General features: G+C 37.3%; 1 protein-coding gene across 1 annotated transcript in view; it reads left to right on the top strand.

The window, feature by feature from the left end:
- Positions 1 to 22,789, top strand: part of DNAH12 (dynein axonemal heavy chain 12) — a gene marked incomplete at its 3' end in the record, with an annotated part of 211,639 nt that extends 188,850 nt beyond the window's left edge. Inside the window, exons 63-74 of the mRNA XM_082663999.1 lie at positions 5,108 to 5,258; positions 5,469 to 5,722; positions 5,926 to 6,066; positions 7,606 to 7,743; positions 9,043 to 9,276; positions 9,558 to 9,746; positions 11,769 to 11,872; positions 13,428 to 13,632; positions 19,334 to 19,471; positions 19,927 to 20,018; positions 21,312 to 21,379; positions 22,599 to 22,789. Of these exons, the coding sequence (XP_082520125.1) occupies positions 5,108 to 5,258; positions 5,469 to 5,722; positions 5,926 to 6,066; positions 7,606 to 7,743; positions 9,043 to 9,276; positions 9,558 to 9,746; positions 11,769 to 11,872; positions 13,428 to 13,632; positions 19,334 to 19,471; positions 19,927 to 20,018; positions 21,312 to 21,379; positions 22,599 to 22,789 (1,905 nt within the window). The remainder of the gene's footprint in view (positions 1 to 5,107; positions 5,259 to 5,468; positions 5,723 to 5,925; positions 6,067 to 7,605; positions 7,744 to 9,042; positions 9,277 to 9,557; positions 9,747 to 11,768; positions 11,873 to 13,427; positions 13,633 to 19,333; positions 19,472 to 19,926; positions 20,019 to 21,311; positions 21,380 to 22,598) is intronic.
- Positions 22,790 to 23,911: the final 1,122 nt, after the last annotated feature.

The raw sequence follows: 23,911 nt of genomic DNA, 5'->3' as shown, positions 1-23,911 counted from the left end.
AGCTCCTCATATCCCAAGTTCACAGCTCCCCAGTCACTCTTTGCTTGGCCTATGTATACATACCATGGTGTTCAGCAAAGACAGAAGGACAATATTATGCAGATTTCTGAGCTCTTTCTCTGGATACTTCCCTTCAGATTTGAACTCTGAAACTTCCAGCAGCCTGAGCCTCCTTGAACTCTGATGCCTGTCTTCCCAATTCAGCAACACTGTGTTGTACCACTTTCAGTTGCTCTCCTTGTTCCACAGTCTGGAATGTATCTCCCAGAGGAAAGTCAAGGGGATAATAGGTCTCACCTTGTTTGTTTCTTTTTTTTATCAGGAATCACTATCCTGTACCACCTATTGTCTGAACAGCCTTATGTCTGAAAATGGCTGTTTCATTAATATTGCCCATTTTTTAGTTCTTTATGGCAAGAAGGTAAATCTGGTCCATTTCCTCAATATTGACTAGAAGCAGAAGACAGTAAAAAATCTTGAATGTGTCATAATTTTATTAGTTCAAACAAGCACAAAAATCTTTCTTTAGGTGAAATAAATTTTCATACACTCGAGAAAAGTGTTATAGTGTTACGAAAGGAAAAATTTTAAACAAAAAACTAAAAGCTAACTTATAAATACTACCAAATGTAAAGTAGATAGCTAGTGGGAAGCAGCCGCATAGCACAGCGAGATCAGCTCTGTGCTTTGTGACCACCTAGAGGGGTGGGATAGGGAGGGGGTGAGGGAGACGCAAGAGGGAAGAGATATGGGGATATATGTATATGTATAGCTGATTCACTTTGTTATAAAGCAGAAACTAAGACACCATTGTAAAGCAATTATACTCCAATAAAGATGTTAAAAAAAAACCCCAAAAACTAAAAGCTATGCTTATATATGTATCTTAAAACTTTGAGTAAGTCACTTCACCTTTCTGAGTTCCAGTTACAACCACATATAAAATGAAGGTATTGAAAGTGATTGCAATGGTCCTGTCTTTTCTTTTTCCTTTTTTTTTTTTTTACATTTTTTTCACAAGGAGCATTATCGAATGCTTCATTCAGTCTCTGAGTAGGTTCAAACAGAGGCCTATATAATTACGTGACTTCTGAGTCTTTCTCCTTACTCTAACTCCCAAAGACCTTTGTACATTATTAAAATGTACCTCATTCTTTCCTACCTGATAGTTGTATGTATATATATATATATGTTCCTTTCACTAGAAAATAAGTCCCTTGAAGGCCAAAACAGTGCTTTATTCATTATTTTATCACAAATAGCTTCCCTTGTTCATGGTAAACTTAGGAATGAGTAGCTCTGCATCTGGGAAACCCCTGCCTATTTGCATTCCACAGAATGGCTCTCTGATGACCAGTGGAGATGTTGTTTCAGTACCACGTGTGGGGTTACTGGTTTGTCTGCCATGCTTGGGATCCTGTGCTTAAACACCACACTGACCACACTGGAATACACAATAATTGTCTGTCTACTTGGTAGGGTCTCCCACTGGACTCTGAGCTTCTTGAGGTCAGGACCCATGTCTTATTTTGTTCAATATCTCCAGGACTTAAAGCAGTACCTGGCAGATGGTTGGACATCTCAGTAAATATCTGTGAGTTGAGTTGGATTTAATTGCATTAAACCAAATTCAGTTAAAGTCTGTGTTGGTCAGGATTCTCCAGAGAAACAGAATCAGTAGGATTCTGATGATTTTAAGGAATTGGCTCACATGATTGTGAGAAGCTGGCAAGTCCAAAATCTGCAGGCTGCAGACCCAGGGAAGAGCTGATGTTGCAGCTTGAGTCCAAAGGTGGTCTACTGACAGAATTCCCTCTTCCTAGTAGAAATTGGTCTTTTTTTCTCTTAAGGCCTTCAACTGATTGAATGAGGCCGAATCACATTATGGAGAGTAATCTACTTTACTCAAAGTCTACTGATTTAAATGTTAATCTTATTTTAAAAATACCTTAACAGGTATTTAGATACTGTGCCCTAGCCAAGCTGGCACATAAAATTAATCCTCACAAAGCCCATATCCAGGTCTGTTTAAGTCTCCATAATTTCTTTTCTAGAGTATCTTACATGAAGGATTAAAATATATATTTTAATATTATAGAAAAGTCTTATAACTTCTTCTCATGTTAAATTACTGGAACAAGATACTTTTTCTATAGAAAACTATCATACTCGATTGCAGTTGCATCATGTCAGGGAGCATTGCCCCTGGCCAGTGCGTAGGGTAATGCAGAGCAAGGTCTCTGTGTCCTCAGCAGCTCCCTTTCCTTAAAAATGTATACTGAAGATCTCCTGTGCTAGGTGGAAACTCTACATGGTATTAATGGTAAAAGGATGAAAAAGATTTCATCATTGCTCATGTGTAGTTATTAAAGAAAGAAATAAAAAGCTGCTATGTCATTGTGAGCTCTTTATTAAAAAAAACCCTTCAGGAGCCTGTCAATACCTGTAGAATAATGACAAAAGTACAGCTTTGCAGTCTATTACCTTGGCTAATCAGACCTCTTTTCAGCTTGAAACTTCTATTTAAAACTACAGAATTGCTCACAATTACAGTAAATTACCCATATAGAAGCCCCTATCCTTCCTCCCCATGTATTCCACAAACCTTCCGGGACCAAAGAAGCCTGTGATGATCACTCCTCTCTCCATCAAATTCCTACACATTCCCTTTAGAAAGTCCTTTGGCATTTAGAAGATAATGTCTGATACCTCTTTGTACTGATTTTTCTGCTGCTAATATTGATGAACAGCATTCTTTTATTTTTAATTAATTTTAATATAATTTACAAGTAAGTCACATCTTCCTGTGTTTCAAAACTGATGCACTGTTTTGAATCACATGAATATATGAATACGATGAAAAGTGTGCCTCCAGACTCCATCTCTCAGTCATTCATCATCCTTCCTCTCAAGCAGTTAATGTTATCTGCTTCTTGTTGTCCTTTTATACACATATAAATGTACATACATATAAATTCTTTTTCCATTTATTTTCAACAGAAACGGTAGCATCCACTGTTTTGCATATTGCTTTTTTCTCTACTAATTCACAAATAGTGTTCTCTTTCTTTTTTTTTTACAATTGCATGGTATTCCATTGTATGAGTGTACAATAATTTCTTTAGCCAGTTCCTACTGATGGATCTTTATAATATTTATATATTATTTATTATAAAAATGCTGCAATGAATAACCTTATTCAAAAGTCATTTCTCACATGTGCAACTATATATCAGAATAAATTCCTAGGAACAAAATTGCTATGTCAGTGGATTTGCCCTCTGTAATTTTATGGATACTTTCAAATTGTCCTCCATGAAAGTTATACCAGATTGCTCTTCCTCAGCAGTATATGAAAATATCTGTTTACCTGTACTTTTGCCCACCCAGTATGTTGCCAAACTTTAAAAAAATATATTTATTTATTTATTTATTTATTTTTGGCTGTGTTGGGTCTTCGTTGCTGCGTGCAGACTTTCTCTAGTTGCGGCAGGCGGGGGCTACTCTTCATTGCAGTGCACGGGCTTCTCATTATGGTGGCTTCTCTTGTTGTGGAGCAGGGGCTCTAGGCATGTGGGCTTCTGTAGTCGTGGCACATGGGCTCAGTAGTTGTGGCTCATGGGCTCTAGAGCGCAGGCTCAGTAGTTGTTGTGCGTGGGCTTAGTTGCTCCACGGCATGTGGGATCTTTCCAGACCAGGGCTCAAACCCGTGTTCCCTCCATTGGCAGGCGGATTCTTAACCACTGCACCACCAGGGAAGCCCTGTTGCCAAACTTTTGGATCTTTGCCAATCTGTGCAGAGGGGTTGAGGATTCTGGGGCTGATCGAGGTGGCAGTAACGCACATGAGTTTCATTAGATGTTACTTTGACAGGTTTGTTTGTTGGGGAGGAAGAAATCCCTCATAGCAGGTGTCTGTCCAGAGACTGGGAGTGAGGGGAGGTCCACAACTCCAAAGGAGAGGGGAAGGCAAGGGAATTCCTAATGGAGAGGGGACTTGTGTGGTGTCTGAACAACATTATTCATCAGCATGGCGGCTGAGAGTCTCTGTGTCAGAGCTCTGAAGGGCAGCAGTGGCTTGGGGTCTTTATATCCTGGGGCTTATCTTTTTATGGCTAGCAGACGTTGGGTGAAAAGTAGGCAGACTCTAAATGGTTAAAAATCTGCTTATTTGGGCTATGTTTAAAACAGTTGAATATGTAACATTTTGAGTTTGGTGCCAGTGGCCTTTTGAGCTAACAGGTTTTAGCCTACTGTGAAAAATAAATAATCCAGCGGTAAATACACACAGGCTATCTTTGTCCCATTTATATAACAAGCTGATGGTGAAAAATGGTATCTAAGTAAAATTATAATTTGTATTTTTCTTATTTATAAGTATTAGGGTATAGACAAAGCTGCTGTAACAAAGGGACCTAAAATACAGTAGCTGAAATAAAATAGAAGTTATTTTCTCTATCTCTCCTAACAGCCCAGAGTATTTGCTTGAGGGCTGGCAGGGCACCTCTGTTCTTGAGATCATCCATAGATTCAAGTTCCTTCTCTCATGCTAGAGAAGACTCCTAAAGTGTGGTCCTTGTCAGTGAGATTGAAGCTGGGTCATGAACACCACATCTGTTGAACAGGAAAAGAGAGTGTTGAAGGCAAACAGTTTCCTTATAAAAAATAGGATCTGGAAGCTCCATATATAATGTCCATTTGTATTTCTCTGGCCAAGACTTAGTCACATAGCCACATCTAGCTGCATGAAAGGTTGGGAAAACTTGGGGTTCTGTTACCAAAAGGAGACACAGAATGGGGACAGTTTGCAGTCTCTGCTATACTAAATGAGGTTGAGCATCTTTTCCTATGTTTAAGATCCATTTCTATTTCATTTTCTATAAACTGTTTATCTTCTTTGCCCATTTTCTTTTGGATTGTTAGTCTTGTCCCATCAATTTATAGATACCTTTTATATATTAGGAAAATTAGCGCTTTGCCTATGATATGCTGCATGCTTTTCTTATCCATTAGACTCATAGTTTACTCTGTCGGTTTTCAGTAATAATCAAAGTTGTTATGTGAAATAAAAGTTACTCTAAAGATCATATTTTTTCTCTCTTCAACAGATAAGTCCAGCCATAACTAACTATGTAACTGACAAACTAGGGAAAAAGTTTGTAGAGCCTCCACCATTTGATTTGGCAAAGAGTTATTTGGATTCAAATTGCACCATTCCCTTAATTTTTGTGTTATCTCCAGGAGCAGATCCCATGGCCAGTAAGTGCATAATGTCAACTTAATAAATTATAAATAAATCATCTTGTTCAATATCTATTTCTTAGATGAGTGCAAATCAGTAAATTCGGTATTTATAAGGAAAGGTAACTAGAATTATTCACAATTAAATACTTATACACTGAAACATAAGGCACATTTTATAATTTTAGAGTAAGCAGTGAAACCATTTATTTTTTTGTGCCCTCTTAGGCCTACTGAAATTTGCAAATGATAAAGCTATGTCTGGAAATAAATTTCAAGCTATTTCACTGGGACAGGGACAAGGACCAATTGCAACAAAAATGATTAACGCAGCAATAGAGGAAGGAACTTGGGTTTGCCTACAGAACTGTCACCTCGCTGTCTCCTGGATGCCCATGTTGGAAAAAATATGTGAAGATTTTTCTCCCGAAGGCTGTAATTCATCCTTTAGGCTTTGGCTCACAAGTTACCCATCTCCAAAAGTATATTTATTTCCTATGGAGTTTAGTACATTTATTTGGTTATGTGTTATTGATATATTGTATATCTTAAATGCTTAACCTTAAGAGGTTTTAAAAATATTTCTGGAGTCCTCCCTTATACCTATTTTTAATCCACTAGTGTATGTATTTTTAGGACTTGAGTTGGTTATTTAGAGTAATGCTCTTTGTTTATTTTGTCTTAGTTCCCAGTAACAATTCTACAGAATGGAGTAAAAATGACTAATGAGCCTCCTACGGGTCTTCGGCTAAATCTCCTCCAATCATATCTCACTCATCCAGTTTCTGATCCTCAGTTTTTCAATGGATGCGAGGGAAAGGAACTGGTAATGCTCAGCCTCTGGAACTTTTAAAATGTGTTTTTATAGTGAAAAAATATGAAAACATAAATATTTTATTTAATATTAAACTTTAGGCATTTCCTAAGAAGATAGAAATTCTACCTATGTTATTTTATTCCCAGTTGTTTGTGTTCTGCTTCCCGTGTAGTAGATACTCAAATAAATATTTGTTGAATGAATGAACATTTCTTAGTTTGTACAAAAGTCCAACAGTGCATTTGATTAAGACAATTAAGACCCAAGAGTAGCAATCTATTTTAACATCATTTATTTATTCTTTCAACAAATATGTTTGTTAGGTACGATATAATGCAGTGAGAGTAAAATAGACACTGCCGTCACCAAAAAAATCTGCCTTCATGGAAATTCTAGTAATAATGTTTTGACATATTAATAACACTCTTCAATGTATCCGTATGTAAAAAAGTTTTGCACGTGGTATTGAGGACGTTAGGAGTTCCAATAAATAGCACTCCTTTTCTCTGCCCAAATTCTTACCAGTTAAGAAACAGGAAAAAGTACAAACATATGGGAAACAAATTATAACCTTAATTACTGATATAGACTAGGTTGGAAGATGTAGTTTACATCTGTGAACAAGTGGGCTTAGTATTACTGAACCCAGAATTAAGTACATTTATCTACCCAGAGGAACAGAGGAAAACTTCCTTCCCTGCCGGAAGCTCACTTCTAAGAGAGAAAAGGGAAAAGCTGAGCAAAGCATATTTGCTTGACTTTCCCCAAATTTACCCGTCAGATAGGTACTCCTCCCTCCACCAGTGAGTATAAGGATGGAGAAAATCCAGGAGTGTTACATTAATTGAAGTTTCCCTGCATGGAAGGAAACATCAGCACTAAGGAGATTTTGCAACACACCCTTTAAGAGTGGAGTCTCTGTTTTCTATAGCCTACCAGCTCTCCTGAACATAAGCCCTGCTGGCTTTCAAAGCCTGACGTTCTGGAGGCTTGTCTTCTTAGTGCAGGGCCCCTACACTGGGGAGCCCAATGTGGGGCTCAGACCCTTCACTCCTTGGGGAGGACCTCTATAATTGTGATTTTCCTCTCATTTGTGGGTCAGCAAACCTGGGTCCTGACTACAGTATGTCTCTGATCCTCCTACCCATCTTGTGGTTCTCTCTTTATGTCTTTCGTTGTGGAAAATCTTTTCTTCTACCTTCAGTTTGTTCTCATAGATAGTTGCTCTGTAAGTAGTTGTAATTTTGGTGTATCAAGTAAGGAGGTGAGTTCAAGGTCTTCCTATTCTGCCATCTTGGCATGTCTCTCTAGCACCATTGCATTTTAATAAAGTATAATGTTATTGTAGTTTGTCTAGCTTGGAGGTTTTGGATAAGTCATAAGATTAATACTTTTTATAGTAAGCATTATTTTGGATAGTCTTTCTAAATAAAAGTTTGTAGAGATATATGATCATAGAACCTTATAATGAAAGATCATCAGTTCCCCTCATTTTAGTAATGGAAACCTGATCAGATTTTTTCCTTGTTGCATATTTTTATCTTAAAGGCATGGGAGAAGTTACTCTTTGGAGTTTGTTTTTTTCATGCCCTTGTGCAAGAGAGAAAGAAATTTGGTCCTCTTGGTTGGAATATTCCATATGGATTTAATGAATCAGATTTACGCATCAGTATTCGACAACTACAGGTAAAATTAGAAAGGAACTAACATTGATGGAGGATCACTGTGTACCAGGCCCTAGGCAATTCCCTTTGCTTAGAATGACTTATTCAGTTCTCCCAACACCACTAATAGTTGGCTAGATGGTATTAATAATTATAATTTTGTCTTATAAAGCATAATCTCCATCTGCATTTTTCTGCTGCAGATAATGGGAAACCTGATTCAAACTGGCTTAAACCATAATGAAACTTTTTATCTCACATAAAAAAGAGTTGCAGAGGAAGGACAGACTCTGGAGTTGGTTGATTCAACAAAAGTGTTGCCATCAAGGACCCTAGTTCTTTCTTTTTGCAGTGCCCTCCTCAGTGTTGGCTTTATATAGGTCCTCACTATACTCTACTCTTAGCCTCCACTCAGTCAGATCTACAATTTAGCTCTATCAGTCAACAAAAACAGTAGAAAAGGAATTTATTGAAAGAATATTGGGTAGGTCACAGAATCACCAAGATGGCTGGAGAGCCAAGGCATCCACAGTCATATCCAGAATCATATCATGTCTGGTAACAGCATTCCTTCTACTCTTATTAAATATCAGACACCACAGCTCATAGCTGCCACACAGACACTAGTCTACTACATACTCTCTGATGTCATCAAAAAAATTCTTTGCTGTTCCTGCTTCTTTGCACCCTAAACCCCAGTTCAGTCTAGGATGGCTACATCTGAGTTTCCAAGCCCAGGTCACAAGCCTAGGCTTTAGCCATAATGGAGGCTGAGAAAGTGAGTGGTCGGCTTTTTCAGTTTCTGTAGACTTACAATGAAACATGAGATGCATGAGATGGTCAGCAGCCCCCCACCAAAGGAAAAAGATCAAATGCCCACTATAAATTACTACTCACTCAGACTTTGAACTAGGCACATTACTTACATGAATTTTAATTCTCACAGCAACCCTGTAAGGTGGGTATTATCCCTGTTTTGGAGAAAACCAAAGCTAAGAAGTAAATTTACCCATTGAGCTAAGATTTGAACTCGGGTCTGTCCAACTCCAATACTTTCCCATTATTTCTGTCATGTTTTACCAAATATATTAATCCAACGAGACAACCACAGAATATTGTATTTTTCTGCTTCTGTGCTGTGATAAGGGCCTTTATGACATGGGGCTTCAAAACAACCATGATGATAATTCTTCCAACCCCACTTCCATGTGTATAGATTGATGGATGATTGATTGATTGATAGATATTTAAGGCCATCTTAAAATGGAGATGAAGTGAAATACTTTAAGGTTTTTCTCATTTCATTTTTCCTTTGTTTCAGTTATTTATAAATGAATATGATACAATTCCATTTGAAGCTATCTCTTACCTGACTGGAGAGTGTAACTATGGAGGAAGAGTGACAGATGATTGGGACAGACGTCTCCTCTTAACCATGCTGGCTGACTTTTATAACGCAAACATAATTGAAAACTCTCATTATAAGTTTTCTCCCAGTGGAAACTATTTTGCACCTCCCAAAGGCACTTATAATGAGTACATTGAATTCATTAAGGTAACTGATATCACTGAAAATAGGGTGAGATTCAAGTGTGATTTTTCTAAAAAGCAAATAGTGAAGTAGTCCTCCATAATGTATAGGATTAGACAAGTACTATGGTTCAATCAGCTTTCAATATATTTTGTTTCTAGTAGTTACTGAAAACTGGAAAAGTTTGATTCCTCTGTTGTTTGATGTTTAGTTGATTTTTAACCCTTTTTGGTCTGCACATGTCTACCTTATGAATTAACGTATCCAGTGAAAATGTGATGCTTGTTGAATCTATTTTCTGGTAGAAACTTCCATTTACTCAACACCCTGAGATATTTGGATTACATGAAAATGTTGATATCTCCAAAGATCTTCAACAAACAAAAATCCTCTTTGAGTCCTTGCTCCTCACCCAAGGAGGCTCCAAACAGACAGGATCCTCAGGAAGTGCTGACCAGATTCTACTAGAAATTACCAAAGATATTCTCAACAAGGTAATGTTTAGCTTAAGATATGTTACTTGTAATATAACATAAATCAAAATGGCACTGAAATGTCAACTTGAAAACTCCATTTAGCAGCATTATGACCTTGAGTGAGATACTTTGCCTTTCTGAACATCAGTTTTCAAATCTGTAAAGTGGTGATAATAGTACCAGCTGTGTAATGTTCTTGTGAACATTAAGGAGATCATTAAATTAAAGTGCTTTGCATAATGCCTGGCAAATAGTAAGTTCTTAGTAACTACAGTTGTGGATAAGCTACTGAATATATGATTTATTATTATTTCTAAATAAAGATGGTGGGCCTACTTTTTTTTTTCTTTTTTTTTTTTTTTTGCGGTATGCGGGCCTCTCACTGTTGTGGCCTCTCCCGTTGCGGAGCACAGGCTCCAGACGCGCAGGCTCAGCGGCCATGGCTCACGGGCCCAGCCGCTCCACGGCATGTGGGATCTTCCTGGACCGGGGCACAAACCCGTGTCCCCTGCCTCAGCAGGCGGACTCCCAACCACTGCGCCACCAGGGAAGCCCGGACCTACTTTTTTTAAATGGAGGAAATGGTCTGAACTTGCTGGTTCAAGGAGGGAATGGTTTTTAATCTATACCTTCAGAAGTGAGGAGGCACAGGGAAATAAGATCAGCACTAAATTAACAGCTACAGCCTTTTTTCCCCCCCATACTACAGCCCAATGTACTTAGCCCTCTTGGTAAAGTGGAATGATAATCTCTTTTCTCACTTTTTTCTGTGTCTTAAATTCAGTAAAGAACTACTAAGAGGACTTTATGGTGCTAAGCACAGATCTTCACAACTCCCCTCCAGGATAAATACTATAATTATCCCCATATTTCAGTGTCAGGCACTCTGACAGAGCAGAACCTGACCCCTACCCCATCTGCCTTGAAAAACCACGGATGGCACCGACTCTACTCTCACAGTTGGTACCCTTGCCTTACACCAGTCCTTAAGTAGAGCTTACTCACCTTAAGCCTGGCTGTGGCCACTGGAGAGGAGAAGGGAGCAACACTGCCTTCTACCCCTGGGTAAAATCAAGCTAGTCTCCTCCAACCTCCACCCTTGGACTTCTGCTTCTGCCATTTGCCTCTTCTCACCCTCAGCCCCTTCTTCTTGTGTGGTTTATCTCTTCGGGGCAAGGTTCTTGCCCTCCCAAAATGGTGGCTCTTACAAGATCCCTAGCAGGAAGTTACCTGGAAGTGGCATATAGGACTTAATTGGGGTAGAATGTTTGTGCTGAGCCAAATGTGCCTTGAGTGACACCACCTAATATGACTTAGAATTCTTTTGTACCACCCAAGGACCATTGCCTGGGGACAGTCTGGGCAGCTCAACTTTCTTAGTTTGGGAGTTCCCCCATAGGGAAATTCCTTTGCCCCTTTAAGAGTGTGAATTCCATTGTCTTGGGGCTTGATCACCAACCCCAAAGTCCCCTTTATCGCTTCTCCTCAAGTGTCTCTGAGATGCCTCATTGAAATCAGACACTCAATGGCCTTCTCTTTCCCTATGCCCTGGAACCTTGCTACATTTATACATTAATTATTTGATAGTGATGTAAGCAAATCCATTTTGAGCCAGTTGATAATTTATTGGAAATAAATTAAAAAGAGTTATGAAGTGGTATATCAGTTTTATTAATGGAAAATAAAATTCAATTTACAAAAGAAAATTACACAACTTTTCAGAAATGTATATCTTCTTCATAGTACTCTATCCTGTAGTAAAGAGCATGGGCCTTAGTGTTAGAGATCTATGGATTTAAACAGACCACTTTCGGACTCTGTACCCTTGGGCATTTACTTAACCTATCTGTACTTAAATGATAATGATGGCCACCTAATAGTGAATGGTAAAGATTACATGAGATAATGTTTGGAAAGCAGTTAGCATAATACTTGGCACATAGTAATTGCCTAATGTTAGCTATAATTGATATTGTAGCTGAATGAAACTAATTATTTATTCTGAGAGTAATATGCGATCTTCAAAATCTATTCTCTTAGCTACCAAATGACTTTGACATTGAATCAGCACTACTCAAGTATCCCGTGAGATATGAAGAGAGCATGAATACTGTTTTAGTACAAGAAATGGAAAGATTTAACAAGTAAGGAGCTCTATACCCAGTTATTCAGAAGGCTACCAACCAAAGTTGATAAAAAGTTACACTGGTATTGAATTAAAAGTTTAAGAAAATATTATCAAAACTTGCCATTTCATTAGAGTTTTTCTCCTTTTTTAAAGTTGCATAATCTTCTGCCCCAGAAGGGAAGGTATCTTTTATAATGTAAAAATGGTGATGAAATAGAGATCTGCTTTTACTGGTTAAAAATTTTCATTAATCATAATTTCTCATCCACCTATTGCTCTTCTCCTCAGGAAGTGAAGATGGAATGAGCCTTATCTTGGTCTATGTGTAAATACATCTCTTGTCATTTTTCTGCCATTGACACATATACACCCCCCCATTTTCTTCCTGAGTCTATCTGGATTGACTAGGTACCCTAAAATAGCAAACAAATTATTTGCTTTGAATTTTTTTAAATAAATATATTTATTTATTTATTTATTTTTGGCTGTGTTGGGTCTTTGTTGCTGCACATGGGCTTTCCTCTAGTTGCTGCGAGCAGGGGCTAGTCTTTGTTGTGGCGCGGGCCTCTCATTGTGGTGGCCTCTCTTTTTGAGAAGAACGGGCTGTAAGCTCATGGGCTTCAGTAGTTGTGGCAAGTGGGCTCAGTAGTTGTGGCACATGGGCTCAGTAGTTGTGGCTCGTGGGCCCTAAAGTTCAGGCTCACTAGTTGCGCTGCATGGGCTTAGTTGCTCCGCGGCATGTGAGATCTTCCCAGACCAGGGCTTGAACCTGTGATCCTTGCATTGGCAGGCAGATTCTTAACCACTCTACCACCAGGGAAGCCCCTGCTTTGAATTTTCAAATTGAATTTTCTACAGTTAAATACTGGCTTAAGGAATGGAGAATTGTTTTGGTTATGAATTTTCTAGTGTTTCCAAGTTTGTTTCAGTTTCCAGACTTTTTGAAATTTTAAAATGAAGCATATTAAAACACTATGATGCCTTAATTAATTTAGTAATTCTTATACAAATACCATATGTATTTACATATCATAACATACTCTCTCTCAGTTGCTTAGGCTTCTAGGCTAAAACCCTCACTTCAGGTATATTTATGGTGTTCTTAGCAGTTTGGGCCTCAGTGGGAAACAAAGTACTTGCAAGGGTATAAATGAATATACACTGTATGTTTTAATTCAGTGTTTCCAAAGTTTCAGCCATTGTATCGTACCTTTATAACTTTCTTCATATTTGCATGTCACCTATAACATTATTTACCTGATATTTTTTCTGAAATCATTCTCTGTTTAAATTTGCCTGGTCTTAAGCAATAATACCTTGAAAGCACCAATTTTGATATACAAGTTATATTATTTTCTATATTTAAAAATACATATGTAATAAATAAGATGAAAAATGTGCATCCAAGTATCACCTAAAATTACTTTATATTGTCAAGTGGGAGGTGACCACATTTTGGGAATACACTCCCATAAAGCTGTGAACGGTATCCTGCTATTTCTTCTACTGGAAAGACTGTATGTTGGTATTTAGTATCATATATGTTGATGACACAATTTCTTTCCTTGCAGTTTAATTAAAACTATACGCAACACTCTACAGGACCTTGAAAAAGCTATTAAGGGCGTGGTTGTCATGGATTCTGCTTTGGAGGCACTCTCTGGTAGTCTGCTTGTTGGAAAGGTTCCAGAAATATGGGCCCGACGATCATACCCAAGTCTTAAACCCCTAGGAAGTTACATCACAGACTTTCTAGCCCGGCTGAACTTTTTACAGGTTAAAAATTATATATAATATATATATATTATAACGTATACATTTTTTCATTTTTTGGGAGATACTAGAAGAGATACTAGAAATTGGCTGTGGTCACTTGAATGTCTCTGAGTTAGATGAAATGGATTAGTAGTTTCATGGTAATCTAATCAAAATTTTAGAATATTGAAAATTATACACATTTCAAAGTACTAGTAGAAAATTAAAATTTTATTTTACCCAAACCCAAGTAATATGTGACATTTATATTTTTGAAGATTCACAACTTGGTCTTGTGATTTTCCTACTGATGGTAAATCACAAAAAGAGCCTGAGGCTTGGATTTATCAATAATTGTCCATTATCTAGAAATCAGTGCTTCTTATCTCTTATCTCATAAAACCAGGGAAAAGATGGAGTGCTTTGAAATCTCCGAACGCTTCACCCTGCAATCTCACACATAAAGGATGTGTAAGGCAGCACACTCTTTTTCCTCCCCAACTCCTCTGCTTGCCCCCATCCTATGGTTGATGCTTATGTGAGGATAGTGGGTGGGGAGAGCCCCCAAAATACATTTTGGAAATTCACATAGGTATATGACCTCTCAGTGTTCAGTTGCCCTTTTATTATACAAACGCTTTATCTGTTTCACTATAGAAGCTAATAATAAAATAACCCTACTTGTGAAGATGTGGAGAGATAGGCTTTCTCATACATTGCTTTTTAATTTTTGCCAATCTGATAGGTCAAGCATATCTTTGTTTCAATTTGAGTTTCTTTGATTATTAGTGAGTCTGTGCTTCTTTTGGTATGTGTGTTTGCTGTTTGTGTTCTCTCCTGTGAATTGCCTATTCATCTCCTAGGCCAGTTTTTCATGGGACTATTTTTGTTTGTTTTAATCTTTTTATAAAATTTTTAAAGGTTACTTTCCATTTACAGTTATTACAAGATATTGGTTTTATTCCTCACATTGTACAATACATCCTTGAGCCTATCTTACACACAGTAGTTTGTGCTTCCCACTCCTCCACCCCTACATTGCACTCCCACACTGGTAACCACTAGTTTTTTCTCTATATCTGTGAGTCTGCTTCTTTTTGCTGTATATACTAGTTTGTTGTATTTATTAGATTCCACATATAAGTGACGTCATAAAGTATTTGTCTTTCTCTGTCTGACTTATTTCTCTTAGCATAACTTCCTCCAAGTCCACCCATGTTTCTTCAAATGGCAAAATTTCATTCTTTTTAATGGCCAAGTAGTATTCCATTGTATATATATACCACATCTACTTTATCCATTCATCTGCTGATGGACTCTTAGGCCGCTTCCATATATTACAATTGTAAATAAGGCTACTATGAACATTGGGGTGCATGTATCTTTTCAAATTAGTGTTGTTTTTTTCCCGATATATATCCGAGACTGGAATTGCTGGGTAATATGTTAGTTCTATTTTTAGTTATTTGAGAAACCTCCATATTCCACAGTGCCTGCAACAAGTTAAATTCCCACCAACAGTGTACAAGTGTTCTTTTTTGTCCACATCCTTGCCAGCATTTGTTATTTGTGTTAATTTTGATGATAGCCATTCTGAGAGATGCAGGGCGATATCTCGTGTGTGTGTGTGTGTGTTTTAACATCTTTATTTGAGTATAATTGCTTTACAATCGTGTGTTAGTTTCTGCTTTATAACAAAGTGAATCAGCTATACATATACATATATCCTCGTATCTCCTCCCTCTTGTGTCTCCCTCCCACCCTCCCTATCCCACCCCTCTAGATGGTCATAAAGCACCAAACTGATCTCCCTGTGCTCTATGGCTGCTTCCCACTAGCTATCTATTTTACATTTGGTAGTGTATATTGGTTGTACCTTCTCCCTTTTCATTTCTGATTTTATTGATTTGGGCCCACTCCCTTTTTTCCTTGATGAGTCTGGCTAAAGGTTTATCAATTTTGTTTATCTTTTCAAAAAAACAGCTTTTAATTTCATTGATTTTTTTCTATTTTATTTATTTATTGATTTTTTTCTATTTTAATTTCATTGATTTTTTTCTATTTTATTTCTATTTATTTATTTTTAGTCTCTATTTCATTTATTTTTGCTCTGACCTTTGTGATTTCTTTTCTTCTATTAACTCTGGGTTTTGTTTGTTCTTCTTTCTCTAGTTCCTTTAGGTGTAAGGTTAGGTTGTTTATTTGAGATTTTTCTTGTTTCCTGAGGTAAGCTTGTATCTCTATAAACTTCCCTCTTAGAACTCCTTTTGCTGCATCCCATAAATTTGGGATTGTTGTGTTTTCATTTGTCTCTAGGTGTTTTTTTATTTCCTCTTTGATTTGAATTGCCTCTTCATCTCCTAGGCCCATATTTCTTTGAAAAATTTTTTAAAAATTAATTTATAGGAGCTTTTTATGTAGATTATACACTTAACAAAAGAATCAGAATATAAGGGCTTTTTTTACATTTTTTTAAAAAATTTATTTATTTTTTGGCTGTGTTGGGTCTTCATTGCTGTGTGCGGGCTTTCTCTAGTTGGGCGAACAGGGGCTACGCTTCATTGCAGTGTGCAGGCTTCTTGTTGCAGTGGCTTTTCTTTTTGCAGATTACAGCCTCTAGGCACGCGGGCTTCAGTAGTTTCTGTCCCTTATCAAAAGTATCTGACATATAGTTAATTCCATCCTCCTCTTGACATAATCTTGCTTTTTTTCATTTCCTAAACTTTTCTGAAATTTTAATCGGAAGTGCTTACATTTCTCGTATACTGCTTTGTTCCTGAAGGGCCTTGAAGAGTCTTTAGCTTGGTCCCCTAGAGGGGTCCTGGTATGGTGCCAGCTGGAATAATATCCAGGACAAATTTCCTTTGTTGTTATTGTTAATATAAAGTTCATATCAAACTCTACTTTCCGAAATTGGCTTTCCCCTTGGAATCATTCTGTTTGAATGAGAAAGGAAAATCTCACTCATTATTGGGCATGTTTATCATCCTTCACCACAAATCTCTTCCCCTGAATGGATCTTCCCTATTGTTTTCTTACCCTTACAGAAGCTGCACAGTTTTCCCATCATCTTTCTCTCCCCTGGACTCTTGACTTTACCTCCTAATGATTCTTAGAGTTAACAAATTAAACAAATTGAGTCATCTGGAGTTTTTTCTTCTTTTCTCATTTCTCTCTCACTGTTCACTCTACTTACCTTCCCTTCCTCCTGCCTGTGCCTTTTTTTTTTTTTTAAGCTTTTTGCACACTGGCTGGAATCTCAGATTAAATCTGGGATCCGACACTTAGTATCTGTGTGACTTTGAGCAAGATACTCATCTTTCTACACCCCAGTTTCCTCATCAGTAAAATGGGAGGAATAATTCCTAACTCACTGAATTATTTCGTGGACTAAATGAGATGATGCATGTAAATTACTTAGCGCCTACGGTGTGCACTAAGCGCTCAGTAAATGGTAGCTAATTCAGAGATTGTATGTAAGTAGCTGACCCAGACACTCATGACATTCTTGGCTAAATGAAGCCCTGGAGTGAACAAGGGAACGTTCTATACACTTGCCTCTGGGTTTTTATAGCTTTCTTGTGCATGATACTAGTTCTGCTTGGTTTGTACCCTTGTCAAGCTCCATCTCTTTCTCTTCTTCTTCTTTATCTGACAGCTTGTACTGTTGCAACATCTCCAGCAGTGGTTTGTTCTCTTCTTCCCAGGGAGCAAAGCTGGCTTCTTCCCATAGTGTGCTGCTCACTCAGAGACAAAGTTCGTTTTGTTAATTCATCTGTTCATTCAAATGTGAATTGAGACCCACTTTGTCTAAAGCGCTTTGTTGCTGGATAAAGTTGCCAGGTTACCTTCAAGTTGCCAATAGTCTACAGGAAGATAATCTATGTATCTAAGAAAAAGCTAAGAGCAACATATAAGATGCTCTGGGAATTCAAAGAAGGGAGAGAGTTCTTTTACTTCGGAAAGCAGAGTTTGTTTATTGGATGAGGTAGCATTTGAGCTGGTCTAAATGATGAATGGTTTTGGACACTACAAATAAAGGAAGAGGACTTAAAGAGACAGCTGTAGGATGAAAGGCACTATATCATTTAGGATTGATTCTGTTGTAAAAATTTTGACATAAGCAAAAATTAAGTTTGTTCCCTCATGTAATTGAAAAAGCCAGGGAGTAAAGTGACTCCAGGCAGCATTTGGCCTAGGGTGTAAATGTGGTTGCCTGATCCTGGCTTCTTGCACTTCTCTCGGCTCCAGTCTCTGTGGGTTAACTCCATTCTCAGTTAGGTTCTTGTCTGACGGTAGCAGGATAGCAACAGCAACTCTGGCCTTACATCCACAAAACTTCAAAGAGTTTAGAGTGAATCTTTTCCCCAAAAGTCCCAGCAAAAGTCTCTACATCTCTGGCTTTGATTGGGTCACATGTCCATTCCTGAATCAGTCACTATGACTGCAGGTATGATCAGCTAGGCATGAATGACATGCCCACTTCCAGAAGGTGCATTTCCACCACCAGAAGTGTTTCGATTGAAAGTGTAGGAGGGTTCATCCTCCAGAGAGATATAAGAGTAGTGCCACTTTAAGATAAGCAGAAAAAACAACAGATGTCCACCCAGTGCAGAGAAGAGACCACCAAAAGTACATTCTGATTAGAATGTAAGATTTTTAAAGGGGAACTAAAAGGGATGGATCTTTAAATACAATCTGGGGCCAGGTTGTGAAGTATCTTGAATAGGAGCCTAAGATGTTTTAGACTTTAATTTGGTAGGGTAGTAGTAGATTGCTGAAGAATTAAAGATGCTAAAACTTGATCTAAACCATGCATGGAGAAGTGTACTCTGGCAGCATCGTTATAGATGTACTGAGCAGACAGAGGGAAGAAACAAGAAGAGGTACACATGATACAGAAAGAAGGCCAGGATATCTAAACTGGAACAGGGATAGTGGATGTGGAGGCAGGGAGTTTAAGAGGATTAAGGAACTGGAACCAACACATGAAGGCTATAGTTAGACAATGCATAAGATATCTAAAGATGTTTGCTTTTTTTTTTAATAAATTTATTTATTTTATTTATTTATTTTTGGCTGAGCCGGGTTTTCGTTGCTGCGTGCGGGCTTTCTCTAGTTATGGCGAGCAGGGGCTATTCTTCATTGTGCGTGAGCTCCTCATTGCGGTGGCTTCTCTTGTTGAGGAACACGGGCTCTAGGTGTGCAGGCTTCAGTAGTTGTGGCTTGCAGGCTTTAGAGCGCAGGCTCAGTAGTTGTGGCACACGGGCTTAGTTGCTCTGCAGCATGTGGGATCTTCCCGGACCAGGGCTCGAACCTGTGTCCCCTGCATTGGCAGGCGGATTCTTAACTACTGCGCCACCAGGGAAGCCCCAAGATGGTTGCTTTTGAGTGGTATTTTTTTTTCTCTCTTTGGTTGAGTGGTATTAAGTAATGTAATAAACCCTCAAATAATTTACATTTGCCTTTTTGCAGAAGATTTGAATCTTTCAAATTTTGTTTTATTCAGGTTAATGTTAAGGTTAGTTTGAATTTTCCAAGAAGAGTAACTAGAAGGGATAAAAGGTAGAAGGGCCAAGATAGGTTGTGTGTTTGGTGTCAGGAAAGCGTCCTGTGATGGAAAGTGTGGGCAACATACACAAAAACCAGAATCAGGAATTGTATGTCAGGTGATTCTTAAGTTGAAAAATGAACATAATGCATTTTTTTTTTTCCTTTATAGGACTGGTATAATTCAGGAAAACCTCGTGTGTTTTGGCTCTCAGGTTTCTTTTTCACGCAAGCCTTTTTAACTGGAGCGATGCAGAATTATGCCAGAAAATATACCATCCCTATTGATTTACTAGGATATGAATTTGAGGTACAGTAAACTCCTTAAACTCCAGAGTATATCATTACATCAAAGGCATGTATTTAAGCAAGGAGGATATGGGGAATTCATATTTTTATAGCCCATTACAAACAATTCTACTTCTTTCCATTCTTTGTGTTCATGAAGAAAGTATATAATATTTGTCTTGCTATCTTTATGAGAGAATTTTTATATATCTCAATATTCAATTCAAATAATCTAATGCTGTTTTTCTATCTTAGCAAAAAATTAATATGAGGTACAGTAAAACCATATAAATATGTCAAAAGGAATCGTATTATATATTTTTAGATTTACATTTTACTGAAAAAGTCTTACAGTTTAAGAAGCTATTATATGGTGGAGTTTCCCTGAATATGTTCTGAAGATTTAGCTACTGCTTTCTTTATGAGACAAAGTTGTCTAGGGAGGAAATCATTGCTAGTGTGTGCTTCTGCCTTCAGGTTATTTCTTCTGATACATCTGAGGGAACACCAGAAAATGGCGTTTATATCCACGGATTATATCTGGATGGAGCACGCTGGGACAGAACAAGGTCAGTAGTTTCAACTGCAAAAACCTATTCATTTGTAGTTGAATCATAGGTGAGATAAGCTGTCTGCTACCTTTCCCCCCTGCCATCCCCATCAACCAAAAGACTTCTTCTAGAGAATACGACAAGTAATAAATAATATCAGAATTCTTGCCGTAAGTCATTACTCAGGCTCGGACAGTTAATGAGTGAGTAATTTCAGGTTCTGAACAATTTTGAATTAATATTTCAATGGTCTTACTAGTAGAAAAGTTAGTTGAAATTATTTTCCTTCTTCTGTTTTATAACAGTTACGTTCTGTTTGGTAATGTGTAGGAGCACCTCAGTTTCAAACAGTTTACAGTAAAGTTCCCATTTCTCCTGGTGAATGGAAAACTGTTTCTTGCATTTTGATGACATAATAAGTACATATTTTAAATAAATACTGAATTTCCAGCTTAGGAAACTAAACAGTGCATATGTGTGTATATATATATTTATATACACACAGAGAGACATATGAGAAAGGGAAAGATTATTTCCCTTGAAGCCCTGCTCTTTAACAATCCATTACTAAGCATAATCTTCTATTTCCAGAGTCAGGGTTACACTTTGCTCTCAAGGGAGGGTTAAAGCCTAAGGCAGGGAAAGTCACTTAAGGAGCATGAAGGTGGTTTTACAGAGATGGTTCTAAGACAGTGATATGAGGAGACTTAGCTGCACATAGTTCATTTGATTATCTCTCTTTTCATTTTCATCATTCTGCTGACATTTCTCTTAACTTACGTTTCCTTATATATGTATTCATCTTTTCATCCCTTTCTTCCCTCCTCTTGCAAGCAAACAAGCAAGCAAAGAAACAAACAATGTAGCATAGGGAAAATAAACCACATTTTCTAGATAGATCTGTGTTTGAATCCTCATGCTGGCATTTAAGAGCTGTGTTACTGTGAGAAAAGTACTCAATCTCTCTGAGCTTCCTTCCACTCTTCATCTCTGAAATAGGATTAGAAATGGGGACAAGACTATTGGGAAGGTTAAATGTGACAGCATAGTGTCTGCCTCATGGACAGTGCTTTTAAAATGGCAGGAATTGATATTTGTCCACTGTTTGACACATTGCCTTTCCATATTTTTCTTCTGTTTCTCTCAATTCTTCATTGCCTCTTCCTTGGTTTTGTTTGGTTTTGTTTTTACATTTCTTTTCCTGCATATCTCTGGTCCTCTCTTGTATTAAAAGCCAATAGCTAAGTAGCAATTTCTAAGATGCAAATTTTATTTTATTTCTAATAAACATCTGTCAATTTCTCTTCACAGCGGATTGCTTGCCGAACAATACCCCAAACTTCTGTTTGACCTGATGCCCATAATATGGATAAAACCAAGTAAATATATTTCTAACAGAACTTTGTAGAGTTTTAGGAAAGATAATGATAGATATTATAACTGCTTCCCCAAATAAGTCTCTGTTCAAACCTATTAAGATTTTGTTCAATTATAGTAAATAGTGACTTAATGTTTACAATGGAAATATATTGTTCTGCCTTTTTGGGTTGCATTTATATTATTTTAGGAATATTATTCTGCCTCTTTTTGCTCTTATCCCATGGGATATAATGTTTCCTTTGCCCCTCCGCTACACTTCTCCTTTTTCAGTCTAGAGCTTCCCATCAATATTTTGATTCTGAAGTGCCTTTGCATACCTCTCAGAGACACAAATAGGCTTGACACAGTCTCCAGCTAATGACTAGAGTTTTCTGGCTATAAGAAACTCCTAGGCCTAGGAGCCAGCCAGGTACCCCAAGGTACAGATGTTGCAAGCCACACGGGGTGGAGGCCAATTTTGCCCCCTTGGGCAACCTACTTGTTCCTTCCCTCCTTCTGCAATCATCATTTCCCTACCAAATCTGAACAATTGAAGCTCATTCTTTTGTTTTTTCTTTCTTCTCTATTTTTTAATTCTCAAATAACTATAAATGAAAAATTTATAAATTACCCAATCACCACTCAACCCATTAAGCATTTTTTATTATTAAAGCAGTTCATTTATAACTATGACAAATGTGGCCTCAGTTTAGAAAGATTCCTAATATCTCATATCTGGCTTTTCAAGGATTGTGTATAGATTCTTTCTGTGAGTAGGTAAGAGTTGGTATATTTTTCTTAGTAATAACCTGCTGAAAAAAAATAGTAACTTCAGCTTCTAATTTATGGATTTCTTGTATTAGAGCTCTAAGCAGCTGTGTTTCTCTTTCTGCATCTCCTCCATTACCTATGCTGTATTTTATTCCTTCTTCCCTAATTTCTCCTTCTCTCCCAAGTCCTCTTGAGTGTTTTCATACCTGCTAAGTGATCAGGTCTTTAAAATCAATTCCTGTCCACAGACCTAGAATCATGCACCATATGAAATCATTTACCTTGTTTCACAACCATAATTATATGCCAGCTGTAAAAACACAACAATAATAACTTTAAAATGTTCAATATCATAATCATGATCTTAGATTTAGTACTGGTCATTTTATTACAAGATAAATAGTTGTTCTTTTAGTACCAGTGGCTGTTTTCCTTTTATCAAATGAATATATTTCCTTTTTCTTCAAGCTAAAAAGTCTGAGATTGTGAAGTCGAATGCTTATGTCTGTCCTCTTTACAAGACAAGTGAACGTAAAGGAACTCTTTCCACCACAGGACATTCGACTAATTTTGTCATTGCAATGCTGTTGAAAACAGACCAACCCACTCAACACTGGATCAAACGTGGGGTTGCTCTGCTTTGTCAGTTGGATGACTAAATTGGACAAATTAAGAAAACATCTGAAAGAAGTTAAAAAAAATTGCCTTCACTTACTTGAAAATATATATATTATAAAACCCAAGTATCTTGGTGTAATTCTTTTAAATGATCTTTGTGAGTGGTCTTTGCATTGTTCTCCTCCCTGATGTACCAGTCTCACTTGGAGCACAGCCTTCCACACGGACTCTCAAGATCACAGACATCTGTGGAAGAAAAATGTGAAAAGAAATGTGGAAAATCTTTGAAACTTTTATTTAGTTCCTCTTTTTAGTTTGATATATATGTGAAAAACAGATTTAGGAAGACTGGATAAAATTTAACTAATATCAGAAATTATCTGTTTCACAAGTGTTAAGTCATTTCATCAGCTTCAGTAATAATTTCCACTCACCTATGTGAAGTGATTATACGCAAACATTTCAAATACAAAAATAAATAAATTGTAAATAAGGAAAATGTTGAAACAATTTCAGAATGAAACCCCTTTCTTCATACTTTTAAAACATTAGTTCCATTTCTCACAGTACCCTTGTGACAAGGAAAGGAAACGCAAAGCGGTGAATTGACATGCAAAGGCAGTGAGATGACTGGAGGGAAATCCTACACACTTGAGGTGGTATCATGCTTCTTGGCATCTGCTTCATATTTAATTGGAAATACCAGGTGGGCGCTTTGTTATTTTTAGTAGTTATTATTCTTATTATTTAGTATGCACTTAACGTATTAGTGTATATTAACAATTTTTAAACATTTCAACAAAACAAAATTATAGTCAAAATTTTACTACCATGTTTTTATTATCTTATTTTATTATCTTTTATTCCTTCCTTAGGATTCCCTGGACATTTTGGGCCACAGCTGTGTAATCCAAAGAAAATGTAGGTGCAGCATCCCAGTGAATCAGGACCCTTGGGACAGTCACTTTTGATAATTCAGTCAGTGCAAAATGTTTGGCCTCTCTTAAGTAGAAAATTGATTCTGGTTTGTAGTGTCTATGTGCATGAGCCCTAAGAGAACGAATTCACTTCACATGGCCAACCCCCTGCAAAAGCATTTTATTCCAGGAATAGAATGTTTAATCTTTTAAATTTAATGAATACAGCAGTGAAAAAAAGAGATC

The sequence above is a fragment of the Grampus griseus genome, assembly GCF_964374135.1.
Source record: "Grampus griseus genome assembly, chromosome: 10".
NCBI classification, from domain to species: Eukaryota; Metazoa; Chordata; class Mammalia; order Artiodactyla; family Delphinidae; genus Grampus; species Grampus griseus.
This window is presented reverse-complemented; position numbering and strand designations above follow the sequence as displayed.